Below are 22,273 nucleotides of genomic sequence, written 5' to 3'. Positions count from 1 at the left end.
TTCCCAATCTGCTCTGCCTCCAAGGAGGGGCAGGCATCAGCATCAGCAGAGGTTGCGTGATAAAGAAAGTCGAGCCACGCTGACCTCAGAAAATTTTATTTACTTAGTTTTAGAAGTGCTATTTATCATATTGAACTAACACTGTTATCAGAAGACATTTGTGCAACTTCCTGAAACTACCTGGCTGTGTGTAATATGCCACCTATAAATAAATGCCATTTTAAATGTCGAGTCATGCGGGAAGATAAATAAATTAGTTTCCCGGGCTCATTAGAGATGAAAGCTGGGGTTTTATAGCAGGATGAAGAGATTGCACAATGCACTTCCATATGGCTTATGAAATGTGTATGAAAACCATTTTCTCCTACCCATGCTAATTATGATATATAAATAGATACTGTTTCCCTTTGGGCACTTACTTAGCTGGATTTTTTTTTTAAAGATCAGTGTAATCACTTGCATGATGCATTTCTGTAGGCCTTTAACAGATCTCTAAATCAAAATACGTATTTTATAGCAATAAAGTGACCTTTCACTAATTGGGAAAGAAAATGTTACCCAATAGGTGACAGTTGTCATGAGTGCTCAGCACAGTCAGAAGTCATTTTGGCATTTGCCTTTAAACTGTAGCTGAGATGAGTGTTTAAATAATAATTTTTTTAACCCACGTGTCTATATGAGTTTTGTGTGAGTGTGCTTAAGGAAGGAGAGGGTGATTTGTGCTGCCTGTGGCCAGGCTGCAAACTAAAATCAAAACACTGTTTTCCACTCATGGCACAATTTTGCTACAGGACCTGTTGGCAGAAGACTCCTCTGAGAATGTGCCACTGGCCACTGCTAGTGAGCAGCCCACCCTGCTCAGTGAATGTCTTACAGAGGCAGCAGCAATGCTTTTCCAGCCTGTCTATAGTCCAGCAACACCCCTTACTTGGAACCAGTGGGTGATAGGCACCAGAGCAGGCTGGGAGAAATGGCCCTTTGAAAGACAACACAGCAGTGGCAACACAGTAAACTGTCACTTTTCTAGCATATTTGAATACTGTTTATTATAAACATTGCAAATTAGTATCTCTAACTGAGAAAAAATAAAATTGGATGCAAAAATACACTGGTGGTATATTGCATATACATATAAATATATATTATATAGTTTGCACAGTCATTAGGCATCTTCCTTCCGGACTGACTTTCCACAGACTGATGCAAAAGTTGAAACAGAGGAGAACAGAAGGGAAAGGTCTCCAAATATACACAGTGCTGTTCTGGCAAGTGATTAAGTTCCCAAAAAAACTGTGCTGTAAGAAACAAAACAGAGTTTCACAAGAGACCCATTTGTATTTTCACATCATATCTACCTCACAGCACAAGGGGAAAGAGTGAGCAAGAGAATGGTGACACATACAGGGTGCTCAGTATGTATTGATGATATTTGAGACCAGTTCCACACCCCATCAAAGCCTGCATTGTTAATGGGGTCTGGAAGTCCTCTCCTTGGTAAGGAGGACTTCAGTAATATCCAAAGTGTTTTATCAGCTGCTGCTTCACCCAGACAATCCATTTCAATAGGCAGCTTGCTCCCAGCCTCTGTTTGAGGGGTCCCTCCATGCAGATACACTGGATGGGGTCACTGGAGAGGGGCCCAGGATCTCCTACCTCCCAGAAGTGGAGGAAGCACATGATTCCCCAGGGTCAGTTCTCCACTGGAAACCCCAAGGCCCTGGGCAGTGCTGCTGCCCTGGGTCAGAGCCTGCAGCTGCTCCAAGGGGGCTGGCAAGAGCCCTGCCACAGCTGAGCTGCAGCTCCTCCTCCCCAGGAACCTCATGCCTCTCCCACCAGCCTAACACAGTGCCCTGCCCAGCTCTGAGGAAGGCAGATGGATTGCAAGCATGCTCACATGGGACTCTCCCAACATCTCAAGAGTCCATGGGATGCTACACATCTCTAAATGTTGGTTTCGGTTTTTGTTTCCCTTAATTTCCTTAGAAGATAAAAAGCTACATAGGTGGTGCCTGCTTGGTCTGTGATGTGGCCTTTGTGGCACCCTGAGAGGTAGATGGAGTTCAGAGCTCCAGGGCAGTGTCCAGGCAGAGAACGTGGTGGCACAAGGAGACCTCAGAGGGAATCCATGACTGGTGGGAGGAGCAGCCCTGGTCTGTGTGGGCACTGCACCTCCCATGGGTGCACCCTGTGCCCAGCCCCACAGGGAGGATGATGATTCCCACAGAGATGCTGAGCACCAGACTGGGACAAAGCACTTTCCATAGGAAAAGGTGGCAGTGTGTGCCATGCATTGCTCCAGGAGATGGTCTCCATCCCCAGCTCACCCCACAGTCCAGCACAGGGCAGTGCCAAGGCATGCCTTGGTCTAGGACACGTTGATGCTGGAGAAGAGCGGGGCCCTGGGCTGTGTGGATGCTGTGCTGTCTGCCAAGTAGCCCAGGATGCTCTTGAGTTCACTGCGTGACAAATTGGCTTTGATGTGCAGGAATGCTTCCAGGTGCCTTTTGCTGTGGAAGAGAGATGGGCAGGTGTTATTTCCTCCCACACACTTCCACCTGTCAGGGCCACTGCACCAGGATGTGGCTCCCACCCTGTGGCGTGTGCTTATGTCCCTGTGGGTGCCAGCTCAGTACCTGGCAGTCCTACACAAGACCCTGCACTGTCCTGGGATGTTTGGGGTAGGGAAGGGAATCTCCAAGGTAAAGGAGAAAATTAGGCCAGAATTTGGAATATATCAACAGGCTTTTATTCATATCTTCCTTTGCTTTTTGATAGGACTGGGATTGCCACAGCCTGGAAGGCAGCCCCCACCCAGGTTTATAGGCTCAGGCTGTATGAACCTCACCTATATTCATATTTGACTGCTTTCTGGCACAATTAAAAAATTCCTTATGAGTACTAGCAAATCTGTTTCAGCATCTCTTACCGGATGTCTGGGTACGTTGTGGCGAGTGTTGCGACTTCAATTTTAATAGCACCTAAATCCTGAAGTCGGATTATTTCAGCCAGTTTGGGGAGTGCTGAATTCAGCCACGTGGCTTGAGATCCCTGCAAGAAGAAAAAGTGGTTAGCAGGACATCATGGGGATGCAAAGTGCCCCCCACCCCAGGAGCTGCCCCCTGAGGCTGTTTCTTGGCAAGTGGATAGGACACATGAATGATTTTAGGTGCTTCTCTGTTTTCAGTGCTGTTTCTGCCTCAGGTAGCCTTGGAAAAACTGGATTAACTTTTTGATGGTTTTTAATCCTCTCACACAAATGGTGTGTGGTTTGCCATAAGACTGAGACTTCCACATCCACCTCAGCAGATTCTATCTGCTCATTTCCTTTTCCTTGGGTTTCTGCACTGCCTGGTGTGTGTACCAAGGTCTGAAATCAGATGGGCCAGGTGACTCACTGCCACGTGCTGCTCTGCTCCAGCTCCAAACACAACCCTTGCCTTTGGTATCTCCAGGTATCACCAAAATCAGGTAGAAGCCCCAGCGAGAGCTTTTTCCTGACCATTGGAATTTCCAAGGTGCAGCTCTCTTACCCACTCTGTGTGAAACTCAGACTTGTTCCTTGTCCAGTCAAACATGCATGGAGTGATGGAGGACAGGTTTTGGCTTAGCTGTTAGCTTTTTTTGCAGGCAAAATTAGAGGCATGGAAGGAGGGAGATGATCCCAAAGGACAGAGAGGGGTGTTCCAGCTGTGGCTCTTGTGGAAAAATTCCTTGCATACCACAGACCCCCACACTGCCTGCTTTAGCCGTTGGCTTACCTAAAAGCTGCAGCATCAGGGAAATCAAGGGTGAGAGGAAACCCAGACTCATGGAAGCTGTACCAAAACCGGAAAAGATTATCTAAGTCTTTTGACCCTATTAGTATAAATCTTCGAAAGGAAACTGCCTGTGGGACAAAGGAAGATGAAATCATGTCTCTCCAAGCAGGGAGGGGCCGGCTGCTTACAGTGTGGGGGACCCTTTCTGCCTACAGGCATGTAGAGACCACTTTCTGCCTAAGGTCCTGCCTTCCAGGAAATTAGACTGAGTTGAAAAGGTTAACAAAAGTTCCCAGAATTACTTTCCTGTTTTTCAGTGTGTTTGTGCCCTGTGCTGATGGGTTCATGGCAAGCACTCACGTACATTGCTGGTGCAGAAGGCTTCCAGGTCAGCAGCATTCTTGGAGATGTGTTGGGCCAGAGTTTGCTGCTGTGCTGGAGTTTTCAGGCTGACCTTCCTCTTCAGCAGCCTCACAATGTACTCTTTAACCAAACGGGCATGGATCTTCTCAACAATAGCCTGTTGGGAAGGAGAGGAGGGAATCATCATCCATCCCTCTTTTGCTTGGGGACATAACAAACCATGTGTGTGGATGGAGGACAAAACCACCCTGGGTGCTGTGAGCCATGCCCCACCAATGCCTGCTGCAGATTACACAGCAGGAACAGCCCTGGTTGCCAGCCTCCAAAGACCGGTTACAGCACATCCTAGATGCTGAGAATTTCTTTGTGCTCTAATAAGAATGGGAATTTCCAAATGTTTATTTCCTTCTGGGAAGAGTTTAAAGTGCAGAAAAGATCTCCATGTGGTAGAGGAGTAACAGTATTCCAGAGAAACAGGAATTCATGCTGTTCTTCCTGTTCTTCTCTCTAACACATAAAACATCATTATTTGTCCCAGCTACTAAAAAGACAAAGACAGGAAATCAAATATTGTCTTATATTATGATATTTCATATATAGTCCAGGACCAGTGAGGATGTGGTTCTGGCTCAGTTCTCTGGGATTTGTCCCATTTGCATCCACCTCCTCCAGCCCTTCGGCCAATCAAAGGAGCAATGAGACTGAACCATGCAACTGCATATCTGTGTTTCAAGATTGCTAAACCAAATCTGTAATTAAGGCCACGTGTTGGGTGGTCTCTAAAGCACTTTCTCTGCATCAGCAATGGTTTGCTCTGCAAACACTGCAGCAGAGCTGTAGAAGTCTGCTTCTGTCAGAAGAGAGTGAGATTTATGTGCCTTATCTGGGTAAACTGCATGCTGATGGAAACCCTTCCTGAGAGGCTTCCTGATACCAGGCCAGCTCACCAGAGGTCAAGGCAGCTCAAGCCACAGAGGATCAGAGCTGAAAATGCAGCCCCAGCACCCCAGAATCCCTCCAATATTTCTCTTGGACTTACATGGTAAAACGGGTCCTTTAAGGTCTTGAAGTCTGAAATATGTTTGCTGGTGGTTTTAATGATCTCATTCATAATTTCACTGCTGGAATCCCACTTATTCTCTGTAAACTTCTTGTACATTGGCTGAAAAAAAGGAAAATCTGCTAAGTTACCTGAAACAAATTCTATGCAAATGTGTATTTGTCATTCCTACATGTGGAGTATCCCATGTAGGGAGAGCGTGGTGTGCAGTCCTGTGCAGGGGTGTGTGGTGATGCCTTACAGGGACAGGGGAACAAGGGGCTGTCCCCTTCTTGTCTCCTCATGGTTAGCAAGACCAAGGGCTTGAAAGGTTAATATTGGAGGTGTTTTTATTATTTCTGCCTTTTTTTTTTCCCTCACCATCTTGTCTGATTGAAGACTTATGGAACCATCAGGGGAAAAAAAATGAATCCTTATGAGATGTTCATAATTTTTCTCAGCCACAGTAAATAAATATGAAAATGAAAAACTTGTACCCCTGTTCTCTCGTGCCTTCCAAAAGGCTCTACAGAGAAAGCAGGAGAGATTGTGGCTGAACTTTCCTGACTCCTACGCTTCCTTTTCCTCCACCAAAATTGCTTAACTCGAAAAGATTGTGTTATATATATAAACAAAAAAAAAAAAAAAAGGAAGCCAGAAGTACAGAAATGCCCTTCAGGTCACCTTTATGGGGAAGCCAAAAGCTGCATAATTGCAGTTTATGCCATTAGTGATGTGTTTCTACAGTGTGGAGAGCAAATAGCTGCAGGTTGAGACTCTCCCTGCTGTAGCTGTTGTCTCAGATGCCATCAGCAGGTTTTATGTTCACCTGCACAGTCATGCCTATGTCATTGCACCCATTTTGCCTGCAGGCTTGAGGACCAGCTCAAGGAGAGCTTAGTGGGAGTTTTCCTGCAGCAGTGTGGGTTAGGACCAATCCTGTCCCTTCTGAACTTGGCTGATTTGAATCAGAGATTTGAACAACAGATAGCACAGCAGGAGAACATGCCCTGCCCTGGTATCAGCTGAGCCATGGGGCAGAAGGATGTGGAGCACAGATATTGTACCTTCAGCTGGGCAAAGAGCTGTTGAAGCAGCACATCAAAGCCGCTGTTTTCAATATCAGCGAGAGTGCTGAGGATATCGGCTTTACTGTCCTCCTTTTCTGCCACGTATTTCTCTGTGTAGTCTCTGAAAGAAAATACCAGTCAGATCAGAACAGTCTGTCCTCAGAGGAAAGAGAGAGAAATTCAGAGGTCTCCAAACCTTTTGCAGGCAGATGGACCTACCTCTGCTCACTCTGGAGTACCTCCCCTCTATACACTGCCTGCAGAGGAAGGAGCAAAACCTTTTCTTTTGGACCCTTACCTAAAATTGCAGCAGTTGTTAATATTTGCAATCAGTATAGGCTTGTAGTATGTGTGCTTCTTGCTTTTCTCCTTGAAGTCTTCAAAGGCATCCCTGTAGCTGGAGGGGAGATGGGAAGAGGAGAGGTGGGTGAGTGGCTGCCCAGGTGCTGTGCCAGCCCCAGTGCCCACAGCCCCTCCCCAGCTCACCTCCTCAGGAAGGCTGGCAGCTCCTTCAGCAGCCGGCGGGACAGCTCCTCACCCACAGCTTTGCTGATGTCCTCAGCTCGCTTCTGGCTGCTGTAGATACTCTAACAGAAAAGTGAGATCAGTTTTAAATGTTGCCTGCTCCAAAAAGGCCAGGTTTGCTGGGTAAAAGAAGCTGCAGATCCTTTGCTGAGAGCTGCACCCAGCTCTCCTGCATCCCCCCCTGCAACTGATCCAGGGACCACAAAGAGCAGCCATACTTAGATGAAAGGTTCAAAAGGAGCATGAAGAAAATCTAGAAAACAGCTGAGAAAGTAGGCAATTTCACACTTTCACACTTGGTTTTGTTTCTTTTTTTTTCTTTTAGCTTTTTTTTTTAATGTTGTTAGATTGCATTTAAATGAACAATTTAATCACGACAACCTCAACACATGAGAGGTTTGTTTTTTAAAAATAAACTCAACTAATCCTCTGCAGCCAGAGGATGGAAAGGGGCAGCTCTGCCTGTGGCACTTCTCCTGGGAGGAACAAAGAGACTCCCCATTTCTCAATTAACCGAGCCACTCTCCTGTCTCTCTGCTGCTGGGGATGCAGAAGAAATTGCACAGGAGAATGAAAGCAGTTTTTCTTCTTGCTTTGCTTATAGAGGCATTTGCCTCTGTCCCATGGTACACCAGGCCCAAAACAGACCATGGTTTTGAGCTTCCCTCTACCACCCACCTCTGCTACCACTCTACACAATTGACTTGGCCTTTTCCTTTTCTGCATTGACCATAGTTGGTCTCAAATCCTAAGTAGGTAAAAGATGCAATTGCTTATTTTTAATATAGCTTTGTATTACCTGGATAACAAATATTCCTAGCAGTTCACTCTGAAAATGTCCATTTAGCTTCTCTGGTTCCTTGTCTTCTTTCCATCTTTGGATTTCTTTATCTAAACATCTGCTCAGTGAATTTTTGACAGTAACCTTTAGGGAAGGAAGAACAATGGCATTTACTACAACATGGATGCAACAGCTCCTGCCTTACGCAGGTTTTACCCACCCACCCACCCACCCACCCACGTTTTGCCTGGCTCAGCAGACTTTTTCCTTAGCCCTGGCTGGGATATAAAGGTTCCTTGGAGATGCTTGACCCATGACTTCACAGCAACAAGGACAGCCCCCTCACGATACCTACACAATAGTGAGTTGAGTATTTTAAGGTGGGAGTGAAGATCCCATCACACCTCCACATCCGGGGGATCAGGAGGGCAGGGAGGGGAGCAGTGGGTAGGAAGGTTGCAGGAGCTACATGTGCCAGAGCCCAAATTCCCCCAACCACACACTGTGTGTGTGTCACTCTCAGAGCCACCTGCTTTTGCAATCCTTTTTCATGAGCTCTTCTGACGCCACACAAGTGTTGGAGAGGGAAACAAAGTGCTCTCAGGTTTTCTCTGCTCTGACCTCTCTGTGCTGCAGTGAGGCTTTGGGAATGGTCTGTGCAGTGTCTGCTGATCCCCCCGTGTCCCATTCACGCACTTTGCAGACCTCACACCACCTCTCCCATATGCAAACCATCACAGACTACAGTTAAACTTGGAACTCATCTTCTCATTTTCCGGGAATTCCAGCCCCAAATGCCAAAAGCACTAAGCTATGGGAATACTCTAGAAGTGGCTTCTTGTTTCCATTAAGGGAAGGGTGATACAAAAACCAGAGCAACTTTTATTTTCTGCAGAGCAGGCAATTCTCCATCAAAGAAAGAGATTTGTCAAAACCAGAACTCCATGCTTTGCGCTCACCCAAGGTCTGGCACCTCTGCAGATAGCAGGAGTAATCCAAGATCCTTCAGAGACTCCTGTGAGAGGGACCATAAATCCCTCTAGAGATTTATCAGACAATGAGAAAGTTGCCTATAAAGATCTGTTGTTGGATTTTCCCCGTTGCTACCACATGATTTACAAGAACAGAGCAGTTCTTTTCTCCTGGCTGCCAGGGCCAAGCAGAAGTTTGCTCTGCAGGTCTCATCTAGCAGAAAGGTGACCTGCTCCCCAAAAACAAACAAAAGCTTTTGCTTCTCCCTGGAAGGGTGTGTGGTTCACTGGTGAAGAAGTGTGTGTGCAGGACAAGTCACAGCTTCTCTGAGGAGTCATATGGGAGCAGTGAAGGGAAGAAGAGGAGTGACTGAACTTTTCTTACCTCTTCACTGTCAAGGTATTTATTTTCAAGCTCTTTGCTCAGACTTGAAGGCAAAAGGCTTCCAAGCTTAACTTTATCCAACTCCATGGCTAAAGCATGATCTTTCCTCATGTCCCTGGAATGAAAAAAGTCAAACAATTGTATTTTCCAAGGGCAGTGTAATTCAAGACAGTTGTTGATGCAAATCACTAACACTTTTTGAGGGTATCAGTGAAAAAACAGATGGAAATGTACATTGTCTTCAGTCCAGGCAGGACTTGGAGAAGCTGAATGGATATGTGCCAGGGGTGAGATCTGTGAGGGTGGGACCACAAGCAACCCTGTGAATGGTGTCATGGTCTGTCAAACTCCTGAGTAGCAGCCACTGTGCTCTGGTGGGGATGGGAGATCTGAAGCAAGCAGGGGAGTCTAGCCCCTGGACATGACCTCTCTCCATCCATACAGAGAGGTGAGCAGATGAAAAGCTGGTGTTTGATGGCTGGGAGGTGGTTCCTCAGCAGACACCTGGATGTGGCCTCTGGGAACAATCCCAAAGCAGCTGCTACCCTGGCCAAGACTGTCCCCAGTGCTGGGCTGAGCCCTGCTCCTCACAGCTGCTCACTCCTAAACACAGGCTAATTCAGGCCTGAATATCCTGATCTAGAGCACAACACTGGCTGTGGAAAACTTCCGGGATCAACAATGAATCATTACACTCATCAGTGGAGCACAAAAAGGAAAAAGTGGAGCTGAATGACTTTGGAACAGAAGAAACATTGCTGGTGTCTTTACTGGTTTCCACCTAAGAAGTGAAAGCCCTCAATTCTCCACTCAGTACTATTAGCCACAAGCAATGTTTTCAGTTCAGTAACCTACAGAGTTTATGGGGACCCTTGGATTGTGTCCTCTCACAGGGGCGCACCCCTGGCTCTCCTAAAGGTGAAGAAAACATAGACTGTGAGTAACACCTAAGCAACATCCTCCATGCCCAGGATAATTGCATCTCAGGTTGTTCTTTTTATTGTCTGCCCTCTGGTACAAAGGGCTGAAATTTCAAAATTTTTCAAGAGTGAGCCCAGGTCTGCAACTGGAATTGATATCAAGGCAATGAACTTGACCAATTTACCCCACAGATGGAGCCCTAAGCATTTGTGTGTCTGTTGCCCAGAAGCCAGAATGGTGAAACAGCCCTTCATTTACAGACTAGTAGCCTTGAGAGTGTCCCTTCTGGCTGTTCTGGCCAGGACTGTAAATCAGCACATCATCAGTAACACCAGTAACTTAGCCAGGTGCTGGACTGCACTGCAGTAATACTAACTCATAAATCAAGCAAATGCCTGGATTTGCAGCCAGTGAGCCTATTTTGATTTCCAGGGGTAAACATGTATAAAAGCCCACTTACTTTGGATAAAAATTGTGCACCCACGAGAGAAGAAGGTAAATATCCTTGTCTTCCAGATGAGACTCAGCATTTTTCTTTGCCTGGGAGGCAAAATAATTGTGGTAGAGTTCTGCATATATGCTGAACACATTAAACTCAGGAGGATAAAGCTTATTAATATACTTGGCAACCACTGTCAAATCTTCTTTCATTGTCTTTCCCATGTGCAGGAGGTTCTGGCCAACTGCAGAGAGGTTCTCAGTTCTAGGAGTACGGCTTGTGTCTTTCATTCGAGCCTCTACTGACTCCTTTACTGTAGCCATCCAGAGCTCTTTCCATTTTCTAGGTCTAAATTGCATATTTTGGTCCGGTGGATTCTCTGACATGTAGTTCTGATCTTCTTTCTCCTGTTCTTTCAGAGCCTCCACTGCCTGCTGTAGCAGATCTGGGTTTGTTTTTGCAAGCAGCACAGAATCCTTCAAGGTGCTGAAGACTTTGTGCTTCAGAACTTCATAGACAGACTCAATGTCTTTTTGACTGGTGTTCAGTCCCTCCTCACTTTTGCTAGACAGGCTCTTCTCCAGGGCAAACAGATGTTGAATGGCATCACAAAGCTTTTGCTCTCCAAGGAGATCCATGACTTGTTTGACTGGTGAAAACAGAACAGCCTTTCTTTAACCAAGAGTGAAGATTTAGACTTATGTTTTATAAAAAATGATGGCTCTGGAATCTTTTTAAAAAATGCTTATACTTCCAAAATGCTAGCTCTTGGGCTCCTACACCATATAGAAAGTCTATTTAATTAAAGATCAGATTGTTTCTAGATTGCCTTTAACTGGGACAATGGAAACTTGAATACCCATCACCAACGTGTTGCGTATGGACAGCTATTCACCAGCCACCTATAATTGTTTCCAAAATTTAGTCTTGTGGAGTTAGTTAGTTATGGCTCATCCCCCTTCCATTAATATGACCTAAAGTCAGAAGCATGGCACTAGAAATAATGTAGATGGAAAGATGTAACTAAAGATGTGCTGAAGGAAATACCACATGGGTTTTCCAGAAATAGATTTGGCACAACCTGACCTGTGAAATTGTTTGGGAGGACACATTTAGCAAGCAAGACAAATACAATTGAACTATCTTATCTGAACTACAGCCAGTTACTTGAGACAGAGAAACCTGGGAAATTATTCGTTGAAATGGCAAGGTTATATCCCAAAATAAGATTTTTTAGGTGTGTAATGTTTGCATGGAGGACCCTGGGTGGAGAAAGATTACATTATTCATGAAACTCATCTTACTTAATTTATCCTTAAAGATTGTGGCACAAAAGCTGGGAGTGCCCTTTTGGCATCTGCTGATTGCACAAAGTTCAGAGACAGTATCGAAACTGAGGGCTTGGTGTATTTTACAGGAACAATGGGATAACTTAAATAGTAAATGGGCTGAAATTTAATGGCACAAAACCTAAGATACAAATGCAATAGAACAAAAGTTACTTAGCAACAAACAGGATTTTCTGCTGCAAGCTGGATGTGAATCAGCTTGAGATGGAGGAGGAAGAGAGACGCCTGGAGAATTAGTAAATCCTTACTGGGAGGTGGTAGTGAACATATCAGTTATGACCCCAGGATGTACTCAGTGAGAAATATCCAGCTGAGATGGGAAAATAGGAATATATTACATTGGTGGTGTCTCATCTGGAATATTTTCTGCAATTCTGGTTGCTTAAAAAAACCAAAAAAACCCAAAAAAAAACCCCAAAAAAAGTATTGGGGATGGGGCAATGCAGCAGAAAGAACAAAAGTACAAAAGGCCTGTTTTCAGCAGCAAGTTCAAGGCCAAGAAGGAAAACCACCAGTTAGGGAAAGCATTTGACATATGGAGAGAGAGATGCCAATTAGACAGGTCAAGGCTTGTCTGGAAATGAAATAATTTGTACTAAAACAACAAGACTTTGTAGGAGGAGGTGGAGGAACAGAGCTGAAAGTTACACCTTGGTTTCTCACCCACCCACCCACAGTTCTCTGTGCCCCCAGTAGAAATAAGTTTTGTTTTGGACAGAAAACCTGCAAATGGACAGCTCCTCAAGGACTGTACCCTTGGTACTAAAAGACCAGGACTTGAGGTCATGTCTCCCTCAGCCCAATTTTCCCCAGACTTCTTGGAAAAGTCACTTCAATCTATCAGTACCTTTGTTTCCCTAGGGGATGATTCCCTGCCTCATACAGCCCCTCTAGAGGAAACTATGGCCCATGAAGTGGTGCAAGGAGGATGGAGAAGCACTTACCACTGGGTGGCTTGGTCTTTTTAACTATTTTAAATGCACTTTTAAGTATTCCCTTTATTCCTTTGTTCCCCTTCTCAGGGCTGTCCCCGGCAGAGATGCAGCTCTCGTTGCTCGTGATGGAAGAGGCACGTGAAGCTCTGCAGGCTGCCTCTGGCCTTTCTCTCATCTTCTCCTGGTCCCTGGACCAGATCTCATCTGCAGAAGGTTCAGGACAGGCAGGGACTTGCTCAGCTACTGATGGTGAAGTGTTTTCAAATGGCCTGTTTGCATCAATGCAACCCTCTGATCCACTGCGTATTCCAAAAGGACTTTGGAAAAAAGGTAACATTTTCATCATTTTCCTTCTAGCCTGTAAATTTCAGGGGAAAAAAAATCAGATTATAACAGTTAGGAAGAAAAATACCAAGGAGAAAGTGTGGCAAGGCATATGTTTGGGCAACATGGAGAATGTTACACATCTGGTGTGAGCACAGGAGAATTCCTGAGCAACACCATCCCAGCTAATGTCCAGTCTAAATTAGAGAAAAATCAAAGAGCCATTTTGAGGGTGATTCAGATGTCCTGATTTGAGACCTTGAGCTTGTCAGGCTCTCCCCTGGGATGCTGTGTGACTATGGACATGAGCATGGGTGGGCACATGAATGATGTGGGTGGGATAAGTGTCCTGTGACTTCAAAACAACCACAAAGCTCTCATACTCTTACATGGCATCAGAATCAATTCCCACCTTACTCAGGGACTTTTTTTCCTGATCTGTGCTCAAGGTAAGTGGGAACAAGGCACGAGGATCATGGTAATTTAGCCTTGTTTAAACAAACATGATCCTGCCAGAGTCCTGCATTACCACCAACACTCTTACACTACAAATAATTAACAACAGGAATTTGTTATTGTTATGACTTCTTCTCAGAATTCATGTTTAGAATTATGTTCCTCTGTAATTCAATAGATTGCAAAATATTTATTTGCATAAGTAAAATTATTTGTATAATGATTATAATGATGCAATTATTGTAAATAAATAAAATTACTCATAGTTTCCAATCCTTATTCTAATAATGCTTTATTTAAAGTGACATTCTAGGAGACTGAAGCACATCTGTATGAAGAACTGTCAGACAAGTTTTGGTTTGCTTGTACTGAGTAATGGCAGAAAAATTAGACTTCAAACAAATTAAGAATTTGGCTTCAGTTATACAGCCACAATGTGGTGATCCTCAAATATCTTTGTGAAGTTTATAATGTTGATATGTGTCATGCTGGTAGAAAGTTTGATACTTATTTCTGCGAAAACTGGTTGGAAGACTGTGGCTTTTCATTCTAAGTTATACAGAGAGCAGTGAGAGCCTGGCTTTGCTGACAGCTTTCCTTCTCCCTGCTTTGGATGCCAGGCCATGTTCAGGATTAGCAATGCTATTACCCTCTAAACACAACAAATATGAAAACTCATTTGGGAAGGAGTTCTGTTTGCATGAGCAAGCAAAGGGTGCCTGAGCACCAGAGCTCAGCTGATAGGAGTTACAGAATAGTCTGAGCTGGAAAGGACCCACAAGGATCACCAATTCCAACTCTGAAGTGAATGGCCCATACAGGGATTGAACCCACAACCAAAGGCATTATTAGCACCATACTCTTAAGTAACTGAGCTAATCCCAGGTTAGCAGCAGCTGTGCTGAATCTGTGCACATACATCTCCCTAGCACATGTACTGAGGAGGGGAGGGGGAAGGAAACCCCCTGCAGCTCACTCCAGCTATGCTAGTCAGGATGCCCCTCTAGAATCCTGAAAGCAGTGGAAAAGTGTTCCTTTTTGTTACATTTCCACTACAAAAATATCCAGAAAAACAACCAACCAACCCCCAAAAAATCATGGCAACAGGCATGTTCTGCAAGTGACTTGGACTTGCCTAATTTTTGCAGGGCTCTTTTCGTAACCTGCATTTCCCAACACAACACTGTGCTTAGATTAATTCTGCCAAATCCCTTCCTTCCTGTTTGTTCAAGCACAGACTCATCCGAGTCCTTTCTCTCTCCTATTATTTCAAACAAAGCATTATTGGGGTTTTTCTGTTTGTTTGTTTTCTAACCAAAGAAAGTATCTCATCCCTTCTAAAAGGCTAAGGTCTTTCATTTTGATGAATGATGATCACAGAGGTGGACTTTGAAGTTTTGGTTCTTCTTCAATGCCAAGATAAATGCAATAGACCTTTGAAAAGCATTCAAGTGACACTACACACGCAAGACTCCGTAAGGGAATGATTAAGCTGGTTAGAAGCTGAGTTTTTAACATCTGTCAGAACTTTGTCATGGTAGTGCTCAAAAAAAGCCAGCCTCAAGCACCCATGCAAGGCTGTCAATGCAAAAGCTGACAGTCTCTCACATTTGGCCAGCTTGAACTCTTGCCCAGGGATTATCATGTGCCACTGCTGGTTGACCTGTGTTTATATCTGCAGCAGGAAAAACCATTAAACCTCAGCTCCCACTTCTGCCTTGAAATGCAGCCCCAGTCTTAATGTCAATGGGTACCAAACACTCCCTGTCCATGTCATTATTGTTAGAAAACCAAGACTTTACTGTAAGAAATGCTTTTAAGAAACTTACAGAAAAAAAAATGCCAACACTTTCTACAAGAAATACTCAGCTAAAAGGAGGTGTTCCTGGTTACATTTGGGGTGCACAGGCAGGAGATGCTGTGCTAGCAGTGCACCTCCTGCCTCTGTCAGGACATGCTCCTGCCCAACGTAGCTTGGCTTTGGCTTGGATGGCTGCAGGCTGCTCCTCTATGCCTGTGCTCTTCTCACAAATCAAAGCCTGCTAAAACTCCAGCAGGCTTCTAATTTGTTTAGCAGGAGAAATGCTAAATCATTTCCCAGAACTGAAATTCAGGTCTTAGGAAATGTAATGATTTGAGGTCAAGAGTTGACATTGTTCCCAACTCAGTATTATTACTAATTTACTGTTATCATTGTCATCCTCATTATTGTTATGTGGCAACATGGTTTGTGCCAGGGGAGCCTTTAGCTCCAATTATTTCTGACACAGCATATTCAGCTTCTGGTTTCAAACCAGATGAGCAGCACAGCTCAGAGAGCACCCTCTGCCACCCTGTTCAGATGCCCTGCAGCACTGGGACTGTGGTGCTGTGACTGCTGGTGTAGCTGTGGTGGGATACAGCAAGCTCTCTGCTGATCACAGCACCTACCTCTGAGCTGGAGCTTTTCTGGGGTGGGCAGCAAGGGCAAGGGAAACACTTGGAGCAGAGTCAAGACACAGAACGACCCAGCCTGGACTCTGGGCACAGTGGCTTCCCATTTTCTCCTTTTCCTCCTCAAAGGAAACAGCTTTCATGCAGAATGATCTCATTGGTCAGGGGTAGCTCATGCTGTGCCAGAGAGCACTCAGGGGAAGAGATTTATTAATTATCCCTATTCTGGATTTTTTTGCTGAACTTTTTTGCTGAACTTTTTTTTTTGCTGAACTTTTTCTTGACTTCTTTTTCCTGAGCAACTGCCAGGAAAAAGAAGTCAAAAAGAAATCCAAACAAGCATTTGTTTGGATTTTTGGTCCTCTCCAGCCTGCTGGCATACTAGGTCATGAGGATTTATATCTCATTTCAGTGAATATCTCCCATTCTCCCACAGCCTCTCAGAAATCCAGAGTTATCTAGCAAAGTCATCTATCTGCCCACACAAAAGAATCGCACTGGTCCAAGCCATCTTTGAAGCAATAGAACAGTGCAGGCAGTTTGAGTTTGGTATACCTCAGACCATGTGCTGACACCTAAACAAACTGCTAATTCATCAAAGCAAAGAGTCCAAAAAGATGCCAGACTCATTCTCTCCAAGCTGGGAGCCCTCCTAGGAGGTGAGGGGTTTTTCCTACTATTTTTGTTATCTGGGTTAAATACTGAATGGAGACACCACAAATCTGGGGGCTCCCACTTGGCTCTGCCTGGGAAATCACAGTCTATAGAAGACTTGGGCCACCCAGTACCCCACCTTGACCCTCTACTGTGCTGCTCACATCCAGAGTCCTATCTGCAGACCCCTGTGAGATACCCACCACTCAATATGTGCTCCAGCAGCGTCCTGATGGTGGCCAAGTTCTGCTCCTAATGGGGAGCTGAGGGAAAACAAAACTTGTCTCCAGTAAAGAAGTCAAGGCAGGAGCAGAAACTCCCCAGAGGACTCAATCCATGTGCCTCAGCATCACCAGGCAGCCCTACAGGGCTGGGGATGATGGGGAACCCAAGGGATTCAGGGGAATGGCAGTAATAGAGCAGGGAAAGGACCCCAGGGCATCTCACCTGGCATGAGAGAGATGCTTTAAGCCAGCATAAAACCATGTGTAGATACAGTTGTGCAGTGCAACGATCATTTCCAAATGAGACTCTGATTTCCCTAAATTACTGACACACACCTGAAAACCATCCAGTAAACCATCATTTCCTGCTGTTAGTGAGAATATTTCAAACAGAGAAAGAGAAAATTCTATATAGACACTGTTATTGGGAAAAACCAGAGAGAATGCACTGTAATACCCTCGTTTTTTCTTCTTGCTTCAAGTCTATTATGAGCAGCATAATTTTGAACTGTTGCTACTGAAAGAGAAACCAGCTGCTGCTGTCTAGAGTTTTGTTTTCATAATAAAAAAGTTTTTAGTTCCAAAGCCAAATCCTTTCTTAAGACCTGGAGTTTGCAAAGTTTACTGCTAGAGCTAACAGCGACTGAGAAGATAAACAAATTCCCTGGGAGCTTCTTTCGGCACTTTCAAATTCTTTGGCTTTCCAGGCATCTTTTATAGAGAGGGTGAATGAAGCAAACCCAAACCTGAGCTCTCTGCTCCCTTGTGATTTGCTTTATCAGAGCTGAAAAGCCTCAAAGTCCCTTGGTGGGGGACAGGCAGCTGACACTTTGGACAGTGTTTCTTCAGGTTTTCTGTCCTGAACTTGGGTGTCAAAGTGAGGCACCATGGCTTCCAGATCAGCCATATGCTCCAGTCACAGAAAGTCTCTTCTTCACTTTGCAGCAGCAAAGTGAAGAATTTCAAAAAGAAATTCTGCTTTGAACACACCAAGGATCCTAACCCTGGGGTTGAATTTTTCAATTTGTGCTGAAGAGCTGATGCAATGGATATGGGGCTCTGCACAAAGACAGAAGGGTATTTCTATAGGCTTTTCAGTGCTCTAGGAAAAGGCAGGTCCTAGGAGCTGTGGGACATCCCTGACAAAGAAAAAGCAATCACAAAAGGGCAAGCAAGCATGGCAATGCAGAAATGTGCCAGCTTGGCACAGTGACCCTGGCAGGGTCCAAGTCCCAGGGGCTGCCCAGGGTCATCGAGGGTCCAGGCTCTGAAATGGTATTTTTTCAGCACAGCTAAACTGAATGAATCACAATCCAATTACTTTCCTGTGGTTTGGGGGAAAACCACTTCCTTTAAATAGAGACAAAGAATGGAGGGCAGAAGTGCCACACTGGATCGGAAATCCAGCACCAGATCTGGGTTTAGGACACTTTGGTGCTCAATACCTTCATATGGATTTTGGGAAAGGTGTTGGATGGCAGAAGGGTAGGAAGGAAGTGAATGGTTTAAAGTAGTCACTGCTTTAGCCTGTGCCCTGAAATTTAGGGGAAAAGCCGCACAAATCAGACCCAGCTGTCACAATGGAATTACCAGGCACATATCCTTGCGGTGCCCAGCCCTGGGATATGCCTGGAGCTGCTGTCCTGCCAGCGATCCGATTTATTCCCCATTCTGATAATTACAAGGTGGGGCTGAAACCAGTCCCTGTGCCCGGCAACCCACCCTCCGTGGGTGCCCCTCGTTCCCCACTCTCGGACCCAGCAGAGAGCGCCCGAGCTCCCCAGCAAGTGAGCCCGGAGCGGGGCAGCGGCTCGGGAGAAGCGGGAGACGCCGGCCCGAGGGGAAGGGAAAGACCCGAGACTGACGGACTTACTCTGCGGCGGCTCCCGGGCGGCGGGGCTGGAGGCGGGCCAGCAGCGCTGTCACGGTCACCGGCACTGTCACAGCCTGTGTGCCCGGGGCGGGGGCAGCCCGGCTATAAGGGGAGGAAAGCGGGGGCGGGACCAGCTGCTGGGAAACTCCAGTTGCACCTCCCCCCGGGAGAAGGGAACCGAGAAATCCCCTCCGCGGGGAAGCGGCCGGCAGCGGAGCGCCTGGTGCCGAGGGTCGGTCCGTGCGGAGGGGCTGAGCCCTGTCCCGACAGAGCGCTGGATGCCGAGCCGTGCGCTCACTGCCCGAGGGCTTGGCTGAGTGATGTGTCCCATTGCGGGCTTGGAAATGCGCCGTCAGGGATAGAGCAGGTGCCTCCAAAAATGCCGTGTTCTGCACCTGAGGTGGTCATCTCTGGGTGTGCAAACAGCCCGGGGAATGAGGAAAGGGACCTGGGACGGCAAGTTGAACATGAGCCAGCAGTGCCCTGGAAGCCAGGAGGGCCAGCCGTGTCCTGGGGGGGATCAGGCACAGCATCGCCAGCCGGGCAAGGGGGGGGATTGCCCTGCTCTGCTCTGCACTGGGGCTGCCTCACCTCGAGTGCTGGGGGCAGTTTTGGGTGCCACAATATAAGAAAGTCATAAAACTATTAGAGAGTGTCCGAAGGAGGGCAACAAAGATGGTGAAGGGTCTGTAGGGGAAGCTATCTGTGGAGCAATTGAGGTCACTAGACTTGTTCAGCTTGGAGAAGACAAGACTTAGGGAGGCCTCATCACAGCCTACAGCCTCCTCACAAAGGGAAAGAGATAAGGCAGGCACTGATCTCTTCCCGATGGCCACCAGAGACAGGACCCAAGGGAATGGCCTGAAGCTGTGTCAGGGGAGGTTTAGGTTGGATATCAGGAACGGGTTCTTCACTCAGAGGGTAGTTGGACACTGGAACAGGATCCCCAGGGAAGTAGTCATGGTATCAAGAGTTCAAGAAGCATTTGGGCAATGCTCTCAGACACACGGTGTGAATTTTGAGGTTGTCTGGTGCAGAAATGGGTGTTGGACTTCATATAGGTCCTCTCCAATCAGGATATTCCATGATCCTTGAAAGCTGTGCTTTCTGAGCAGGGCACTGCCACCAGCGGGCTGTTGGGGATGAGGTGCATGACTGAAAGCACAGCTGTCTGTATCTGGGTCCTGCATTGTGCCTTGCCCAGAGCAGGGCTCATGGCACTTCCCATGAAAACATGAATGGAGAGATGAATAAGCTCCTGCACCTTCAGAGTGGGGATTGACTCCCTGCCTAGAGACTGAAAAGGACAGGCTGCCTTCCTTGCCCCAAAGACTCTGAAAATCTGTGTTCCACTTGTTGATGGGAGACCTTCTTGAGCCTTTCAGTACTTGAAGGGGGCCTATAAGAAAGACGGGGACAAAGGTTTTAGCAGGGCCTGTTGCAATAGGACACGGGGTAATGGTTTGGAGCTGAAGAAAGGTCGATTTAGATGACAGAAAAGGAAGACACATTTTATGATGAGGGTGATAAAACACTGGAACGGGTTGCCCAGAGAGGTGAGAGTTGCTCTCTCCCTGGATACATTCAAGGTCAAGTTGGACAGGAATCTGAGCAACCTGATGTAGCTGAAGATGTCCCTGCTCATTGCAGGGAGGTTGGACTAGACGACCTTTAAAGATCTTTTGTAACCCAAACTGTTCCATGATTCTGTGATTTGTTTTCCTTATTTCTGTTCCTGATTTCTAGCCACCAGCATCCCTGGCCATGGAGTGTGGTTCCCCTGTTACCTGGAGAAACATGCTGCCACAGCAGGGGCTGGCTGGAGGGCCTGCGTGACAGCAATGGCTGTGGGGGGCCTTTGCAGAGGGTTTGAAGGCTCTGAGGTCTGTGCTGTCCCTAGATAGCTTCAATGGGAAGCATCTTCTGCACACATCTGGATGAGATCTGGGTTGAAGCAGTTGCTCTACAGGCAGAAAATCAAAATATTGTGGTCCTGCAGAGCCTACCTCTTCCCCCTTTCCTGGGAAGCTGCTGTGGGGCAGGGAGTGGGGCAGGTAGAAAGTCCAAGTGCCTGGTTACTGTGCTTGGGAGAATTTCTGTTTTACATCTGATAGCTTTGGTCTGATGCAAAATGTAAAAAATGGTCCAGGGATTTGAAGGTGAGTGTGAATGATAAGCTTACCTGGTGCTTCTGATGCCCACACTCAGCACCTGTGTGGCCACAAAACTTTTGAAGGGGCTACTCAGGTCCTGTGTGGGGACGTCCCCAGCAGCAGACATGCTCTGGGACCATGGTTTGTGCTGGAAGGAGGTGCCCAGTTGAGCTGGCAACGTGCTGGAGAGCAGATGCCTCTCCTGGCCTGTGCTTTTTGGCAGGCATCCTATCTGCTGGCACAGCCACTTTCCTCTCTGGCACTCTTTCCAAGAAGTCCATGGTAGCAGGGAAAAACCTCACCCTCAGCAATGTCTGCCAAGACAGGAAGCAGAAGCAGAGGGGCCGCCCTGATGGGCAAACCCATGATCTTGAAAACACTGATTCATGTCATGACAGCTTTTGGCTGTGCTGGGTAGAGGGTTCCCCTCTGGGATTACCCCAGGGTTGGGTCCCCTTACTCCTTGACAACCAGTGACCAGGAATAACCATGGTCACAGGATGGAAATGCTGGGTGCCACATGAGCCTGAAAATCATTGGAAACAGTGCAAGATTTGGCCCTGGAGTGCTGAAACTTCCTCTGTATTTCATCACCTCCTCCACTGCCAGTGAGAAAGGGAGAGGAAGCAAGGTTTGAAATCTGCCATTAGAGCTGGTTTGGGGACAGCTAGAGGTGAGCTTGATGCTGCCTCCAATGACCTTTTCATGAAGGAGGTGAAGGAATATGGCTTGTGGGAGGAACCAGGGTGTCTGGTGTGGTCCAAGGGTTACACACACACACAGAGCTCTGGACATGGCTGGGAAGGCAGTGTTTGTGACTGTCTGAAAGCAGATCGTGCTGTTCTGGATGCAGGAGGGAGCCTGGGGCAGGTTCCTCACATCCTCAATTATGTGATCCCTGAAGGATGCAGGGATGTCTATCACAGATGCGCTGGGAATCTGCATTGGGAAGTGGCTCAGTGACACATCTCAGACCCAATGAAACCTCTTTTTAAATATTCAGAGGGTCTTTGCACTTGGCTCAGACAAATGTCTCATCCCCAGATTACCCACTGGGGGCCCTGACTGTAGGAGACTCTTGCAGTTAGGAATGGGGGAAGTCAAGGGAGTCTGATACTCAGCTGGTATGTATCTGCACCAAATGTAGCTGCAGATTTGTGAGCATCCTGGGTTGTTTTCTTGAATAAATGTTGGTATAGAATGATTTATGTGGGATCCAAATTAGATTCACGTAATGGGATCTGTTGCTGGGCCTCATCTCCATCTGTTTTAAGTTAATTTCAGTGGGGTCAGGGGAACAAGAAACATCTTGTAATTAGGTTTTAAATTGAAAATGTAGAGTTTGTGTGTCATCCCCTGGCTGCCCTTGTTTGCCCAAACCAAATGTATCACAGCACTTGGACCTCCTGCTGTTCAGCAGCATGACATTGCTTGTCTGTGTAACCTGATTCCTGACACAGGTATCTTGTACCTACTTAAATAATATTGGGTAGTGGGTAACCAAGTTAAACCAGGCTGCGCATCTTCCAGTGCTGCGCAGGAACTTTTCTGTGCTCTGTAACTACTCAGTGTATTGCACAGGGCTACACTGATATCTGTGTTTATAGTTCTTAGAAGTTA

The 22,273-nt window shown here is 46.4% G+C and overlaps 1 protein-coding gene across 1 annotated transcript; it reads right to left on the bottom strand.

Annotated features, from left to right (window-relative positions):
• Window positions 1–1,015: 1,015 nt before the first annotated feature.
• On the bottom strand, window positions 1,016–18,563 carry TNFAIP2 (TNF alpha induced protein 2). Its single transcript, XM_066552118.1, has 12 exons — window positions 18,501–18,563; window positions 12,546–12,894; window positions 10,274–10,901; window positions 8,893–9,007; window positions 7,555–7,680; window positions 6,717–6,817; window positions 6,529–6,627; window positions 6,228–6,351; window positions 5,161–5,283; window positions 4,123–4,278; window positions 2,927–3,048; window positions 1,016–2,507 (listed from the first exon to the last, which is right to left on the bottom strand). Exons 2-12 carry the CDS (start codon window positions 12,880–12,882, stop codon window positions 2,366–2,368), a joined length of 2,073 nt encoding a protein of 690 aa, XP_066408215.1. The 5' UTR covers window positions 12,883–12,894; window positions 18,501–18,563; the 3' UTR covers window positions 1,016–2,365.
• Between the last annotated feature and the right edge of the window lie 3,710 nt (window positions 18,564–22,273).

The sequence above is a fragment of the Molothrus aeneus genome, chromosome 6, assembly GCF_037042795.1.
Source record: "Molothrus aeneus isolate 106 chromosome 6, BPBGC_Maene_1.0, whole genome shotgun sequence".
NCBI classification, from domain to species: domain Eukaryota; kingdom Metazoa; phylum Chordata; class Aves; order Passeriformes; family Icteridae; genus Molothrus; species Molothrus aeneus.
This window is presented reverse-complemented; position numbering and strand designations above follow the sequence as displayed.